The 6,651-nt window shown below is 48.3% G+C and overlaps 1 protein-coding gene across 1 annotated transcript in view; it reads left to right on the forward strand.

Moving 5' to 3' along the window:
* The first annotated feature begins 5,388 nt into the window (after window positions 1–5,388).
* Window positions 5,389–6,651, forward strand: part of ints3 (integrator complex subunit 3) — a 19,954-nt gene continuing 18,691 nt past the window's right edge. The window contains exons 1-3 of the mRNA XM_031277122.2: window positions 5,389–5,472; window positions 6,303–6,386; window positions 6,631–6,651. The exon at window positions 6,631–6,651 is cut by the window's right edge and continues 63 nt beyond it. Of these exons, the coding sequence (XP_031132982.1) occupies window positions 5,389–5,472; window positions 6,303–6,386; window positions 6,631–6,651 (189 nt within the window). The remainder of the gene's footprint in view (window positions 5,473–6,302; window positions 6,387–6,630) is intronic.

A 6,651-nucleotide genomic window follows, 5' to 3' on the forward strand; every position in this document is an offset into this window, starting at 1 on the left:
AATTCTGTGTCGTTATTATTATTATTATTATTATTATTATTATTATTATTATTATAAACACTGTATTACCTCTGTTTGTCTGCCTGTCTGTTTCCCTGTCTGCCTGTCTCTCTGTCTGTCTGCCTGCCTGTCTGTCTGTCTGTCTGTCTCTCTGTCTGTCTCTCTGCCATGTCTCTCTGCCTGTCTGTCTCTCTGTTTATCTGTCTCTGTTTATTCTGTCTCTCTGCCTGTCTCTCTCTCTCTCTTTGGCCCTTCAAAATCCAAAATGTCCATCCCTGCTGACCATGGTCCCCTTGCCCCCCTATGTTAAATCCCTAACCCTAACCCCCTACCCCCCTAACCCTAACCCTAACCTGGGCGTTATTTTAGACTCCCATCTTAACCTGAACAAACACATAGCATCTGTTGTAAAGACCAGCTTTTACCAATTAAGAATAATTTCCAAACTCAAGTCTGTTCTGTCGTACAATGATGTGGAAACAGTCATCCACGCCTTCATAACCTCCCGCCTAGCCTGTCTGGTGGCACGGCTTCAGATGGTCCAAAATGCAGCGGCTAGGCCTCATCACCTTCACGTTACACCTGTCCTAGTCTACAGCGGCTAGGCTGCTCACCTTCACGTTACACCTGTCCTAGTCTACAGCGGCTAGGCTGCTCACCTTCACGTTACACCTGTCCTAGTCTACAGCGGCTAGGCTGCTCACCTTCACGTTACACCTGTCCTAGTCTACAGCGGCTAGGCTGCTCACCTTCACGTTACACCTGTCCTAGTCTACAGCGGCTAGGCTGCTCACCTTCACGTTACACCTGTCCTAGTCTACAGCGGCTAGGCCTCATCACCTTCACGTTACACCTGTCCTAGTCTACAGCGGCTAGGTTGCTCACCTTCACGTTACACCTGTCCTAGTCTACAGCAGCTAGGTTGCTCACCTTCACATTACACCTGTCCTAGTCTACAGCGGCTAGGCTGCTCACGAGCACGTTACACCTGTCCTAGTCTACAGCGGCTAGGTTGCTCACCTTCACATTACACCTGTCCTAGTCTACAGCGGCTAGGCTGCTCACGAGCACGTTACACCTGTCCTAGCCTCCTTGCACTTTGTCCAGTCTAGGATACAATTTAAAAATTTAAAATACTGCTGATGGTTTTTAAAGCTCTTCATGCCCTGGCCCCCAGCTACATAGCCAACACGGTCTTGTGGCAGTTTGTGTAAATGTCACGTTATTTGTAATCTATTGATTCGTGTTCACCGGGACGTTTTTCTTGGTTTTTACGTGTAAATGTCACGTTATTTTCTTGGGGAAAGGACGCCGGGAGACAGCCGAAAATGATGTTCCATAAGTTGGGAGGCGGCCGTGAGGCGGCCCGCTGGGGACGCACCACAGTAACGGGATGGCGGAAGTTGGGTTTAGGAGAAACCTTACGGGGAAAGGGCGCCTTACACGGCGGGAGACGGCCGCGGGGGACGGGGGACGCGCCACAATAACACACGGGATGCGATCCCCGCTCGCCCGGGTGAAAGTCCTGTGTTTGACCCATCCACCCTCCCGACCAGCCTCCCTACGCGGATTTTCGGCTTTTCATACTACTCCCTACCATTTTCGTGCTGTGGCCACGAAATATGCTTCCCATTGAAATACATTACTTCACCCTTTCATGCTGGCCACCACTTAAAAAACGAGAAAAATGTCCCCGTGAACACGTATCAATAGATTAAAATAACGTGACATTTACACAAACTGCCGTGAGACCGGGCTGGCATAGCAGATGTCATTCATCCCCACGTAGCCCCCAGGTCCCTCAGATCTCTCAGATCCTCCAGCCAAGGCCTCCTCCATGTCCCACGGTCCCGCCTAAAGCTAAAGGCCTCCTCCATGTCCCACGGTCCCGGCTAAAGCTAAAGGCCTCCTCCATGTCCCACGGTCCCGCCTAAAGCTAAAGGCCTCCTCCATGTCGCACAGTCCCGGCCTCCTCCATGTCCCACAGTCCCGGCTAAAGCTAAAGGCCTCCTCCATGTCCCACGGTCCCGGCTAAAGCTAAAGGCCTCCTCCATGTCCCACGGTCCCGGCTAAAGCTAAAGGCCTCCTCCATGTCCCACGGTCCCGGCTAAAGCTAAAGGCCTCCTCCATGTCCCACAGTCCCGGCCTCCTCCATGTCCCACAGTCCCGGCTGAAGCTAAAGGCCTCCTCCATGTCCCACGGTCCCGGCTAAAGCTAAAGGCCTCCTCCATGTCCCACAGTCCCGGCCTCCTCCATGTCCCACAGTCCCGGCTGAAGCTAAAGGCCTCCTCCATGTCCCACAGTCCCGGCCTCCTCCATGTCCCACAGTCCCGGCCTCCTCCATGTCCCACAGTCCCGGCTGAAGCTAAAGGCCTCCTCCATGTCCCACGGTCCCGGCTAAAGCTAAAGGCCTCCTCCATGTCCCACAGTCCCGGCCTCCTCCATGTCCCACAGTCCCGGCCTCCTCCATGTCCCACAGTCCCGGCTGAAGCTAAAGGCCTCCTCCATGTCCCACAGTCCCGGCCTCCTCCATGTCCCACGGTCCCGGCCTCCTCCATGTCCCACGGTCCCGGCTGAAGCTGAAAGGTGACAGAGCCTTTTCTGTTGCTGGCCCTCAGCTGTGGACCGACTGCCACCTGACATCAGAAGTTCTCCTTCTATTACCATATTCAAAGCCAGGCTCCAAACTCACCTTTTTACATCGGCCTTCCTGGCATCTTAATTGTATAACTCTGCTATGTTTGTAATTAAGTGTTTGTCTTTTGATGTCGTTTTAGCCTAAATCACTGATGTGTAAGTGTATTTTATTTTATTTTATGACCCTGTGGCTAATGAGCTATGTACAGCACTTTGGTCAGCGTAAACGTGCTATAGAAGTACACTTTACTTACTTACTTACTCTGTCTCTCTGTCTGTCTGTCTGTTTCTCTGTCTGTCTGTCTCTCTGTCTGCCTGTCTGTCTGTCTGTGTCTCTGTCTGTCTCTCTTTCTCTCTGCCATGTCTGTCTCTCTCTGTCTGTCTGCCTGTCTGTCTCTCTCTCTGTCTGCCCGTCTGTCTCTCTGTCTCTGTCTGTCTGTCTACCTGTCTGTCTCTCTCTGTCTGTCTGCCTGTCTGTCTGCCTGTCTGTCTCTCTCTCTGCCTCTCTGTCTGCCTGCCTGCCTGTCTCTCTCTCTGTCTCTCTGTGTTTCTCTCTGTCTCTTTGTCTGTCTGTCTGCCTGCCTGTCTGTCTGTCTGTCTGTCTGTCTGTCTGCTGTCTGTCTGTCTGTCTGTCTGTCTCTCTGTCTGTCTGTCTGTCTGCCTGTCTGTCTCTCACACTTGTAATAAGAGGACACATGTGTAGTTTGGTCACAGTTTATAGAAATAAAGGAAGATCATATTGTGAACTAAAAACCGTGTCTTTCATATTCCATTATAAAATCTCACAATTATGTTGTTGTTTTGCTTTTTCATAAAGAATTCTCCCCTCCACAAACATGAATTAGGATTTTATTTAACAGAAAGTTTGACCTGGAAAATTCGGCTTTGAAATAACACACCAATGAGCTCTTATTTTAATATGATTATAACTTCTATGACTGTTTATTAACCGCTGTTCTCATACTACGGTGGCCAGCCATCATTTAAAACATGCTGGTGTAGTTCCACTAACTCACCGCCAGGTGGCAGCATCGGGCCGTCAGAGGAGAGAGGGGCGCTGCTGTCTCACTGTAGAACATGAAGACAGGAAATAGTCGACCCTTTTTCAGTTTGCAGTCACAACTTATTTATATTTATGTGTTACATAATGTTGATTGTTTTAATCTTTAACAATAATTAATTCACGAAACATGCCGTTATATTACACGCGGGGAAATCGCCGAACCATAACCCATTCATAAAACTTCACAATTTATATTTGTTTTGCTTTTTTGTAAAGAGTTCTTACCTCGACAAACATAAATTATGATTATTTTAAATCGTTGGTTTAGACTTAGAAATGCGGCATAAAAGAAAAACTACAAATAGTTTCTATTTAACCTAGAGTGCCACTTTTATCCGTGAAACCCATAATATACACAGCGGTAGTCGGTGGAAGACAGACACGTTAAAACAGACTTTTTTAGAACAAGGTTTGGCGGAAAAAACAAAGTTCATCTAACAGTATTTGGGGTCCTGTTCAAATCTTTAACGACAGATTTGTGTCCTTGGTGTGCATTGTTGAAACGTGCCGTTATATTGTATGCGGGGATATCGCCATACCGTATTCCATTAATAACCCTCCACAATTTAAACTTATTTTTCTTTTTCAGAAAGATTATTTTCCTCCTGTGTGTGTGTAATAAGTAATAAATGAAGATAAGTTCAGTACAGCAGGCCGGGGGATTGGCTCCAGATTTGTGTGTGTGTGTGTGTGTGTGTGTGTGTGTGTGTGTGTGTGTCTGTGTGTCTGTGTGTGTGTGTGTGTGTGTGTGTGTGTGTGTGTGTGTGTGTGTGTGTGTGTGTGTGTGTGTCTGTCTGTGTGTGTATGTATGTGTGTATGTGTGTGTGTGTGTGTGTGTGTGTGTGTATATATGTGTGTGTGTGTGTGTGTGTGTGTGTGTCTGTGTTTGTTTGTCTCTGTGTGTGTGTGTGTGTGTGTGTGTATATATGTGTGTGTGTGTGTGTGTGTGTGTCTGTGTGTGTGTGTCTGTGTGTGTGTCTGCTGATGTGTGTGTGTGTGTGTGTGTGTGTGTGTGTCTGTGTGTGTGTCTGCTGTATGTGTGTGTGTGTGTATATATATGTGTGTGTGTGTGTGTGTGTGTGTGTGTGTGTGTGTGTGTGTGTGTCTGTGTGTGTGTTTGTCTGTGTGTGTGTGTGTCTGCTGTGTGTGTGTGTGTGTGTGTGTGTGTGTGTGTGTGTCTGTCTGTCTGTCTGTCTGTGTGTGTGTGTGTGTGTGTGTGTGTGTGTGTGTGTGTGTGTGTGTGTGTCTCTTTGTGTCTGTAGAGTTTAGATAATGCCTCATTTGCATATTAAATATCTCTAAGGAAACGACTAATTATTATTTATAAACACACAAAGTAATAAATGAACATAAGTTCAGTACAGCAGGCCGGGGGATTGGCTCCAGATTTCCTCTCCTCTCATTGGTCCATCTGGACGTCACTCAGAGGTGTCAGCGCGCTGATTGGTCAGAAGGCGCCGCCTACGCTCTGTACGGATGTCCGTTATGTTTCTGTGTTCGGGCAGAGTGTCACACGCACACACACAGCGGGACTTTGCTCCGAAATAAGTTTTAAAAACACACAGCTACCGAGCGAAGCGGCTCGCGCGGAGGCTCCGACACCGACAGCGGCCACACAGTGTCCGGTACCCAGCAGAACCGGGTATAACCCCCGTTACCGGGAGCTCCAGTGAGCCTGGCGGGAGCAGATGGAGGCTGCACCGGCGAAGGCGAAGCCGCAGGGCCGACTCCTGGTGTCCACCCAGCTGGACGCTAAGGACGAGCTAGAAGAGGTAGGCTGACCCGGGTTAACGCTCTGGGACACACTTATAACCCGGGATAAAGCCGGTTAGAACAGCCGTTTGGCAGCAGTTTTAAAAACAAGCGCTGGGTACAAAGAGACGGGTTGTGGCTTAGAGGGGATACACGTACGGCCGGAACGCTAAAGCTAGGCTAATATAATAATATATATGTTTAATACTTTCACCCAGGAGACGCGGGAGTGTTGTAGCGCGAGCCACTATCTTGTTCCTTAACTTAACGAGTGGGTTTGGTGTCTAAACTGTTAACTGTTAACTGTCGTCGCCGTAGCTGTATCCCTTCTAGAGACGGAATGGAGCAGCAGGCTAGTTAGCATGGCTAGCTTGGTGGCTAGCATCGTTAGCATAGCACAGCCGGACGGTGCTGTGTGTAAACATGGTGTTGGTGGGTTGTACACACCGTGTGTGTGTGTGTGTGTGTGTGTGGGGGGGGGGGGGTTGTTTACTAGTTAGTGTTTATAAAGACGCCACAGTGCAGACGTGAAGAAACACAGCTGACGGATGGTTAGCCTAGCATGCTAACTCTACGTAAACATGGATGAGAGCAAAGAAAGTGACACATACGCATGCGCAGTGTTCGTGATTCACATGTCAGAAGAGATGCAGCTTTAACACACACACACACACACACACACACACACACACACACACACACACAGAGAGACACACAGACAGACAGTTTCAGCAGATATAGAAAGTTAGTTTTAGAAGTCTTACCTACTGCACCTTTAATCCTTCATAAACTGTTGGGTAGTTTAAACTACAGCATGTGTGTGTGTGTGTGTGTGTGTGTGTGTTTGCAGAGATTGGAGCGGTGCGTTGGGATCGTCCAGTCATTGACCAATGGGCTGTCAGAGAGAGAGGCAAACGACGCGCTCACTGCCAACGTAAGAAGCTAACCTCCTCCTACATGCTCACAATCATTCTCCTCTTACGTTTTGTGTCCCTTAAATGTTTGTTATCCAATATTTATTTGTAGCGCTGCAACTAACGATTAATTTCATAGTCCATTAATCTGTTGATTATTTTCTAGATTAGTAGTTTGCTCTGTAAAATGTCAGAAAATGTGGATCAGAGTTTCCCAAAAAGCCCACGATGACGTCCTCTGAGTGGCTGTTTCCTGTCCTGCAGGTGTGTAAAGGTCCGACGCAG

The sequence above is a fragment of the Sander lucioperca genome, chromosome 16 (genome assembly GCF_008315115.2).
Source record: "Sander lucioperca isolate FBNREF2018 chromosome 16, SLUC_FBN_1.2, whole genome shotgun sequence".
NCBI classification, from domain to species: Eukaryota; Metazoa; Chordata; class Actinopteri; order Perciformes; family Percidae; genus Sander; species Sander lucioperca.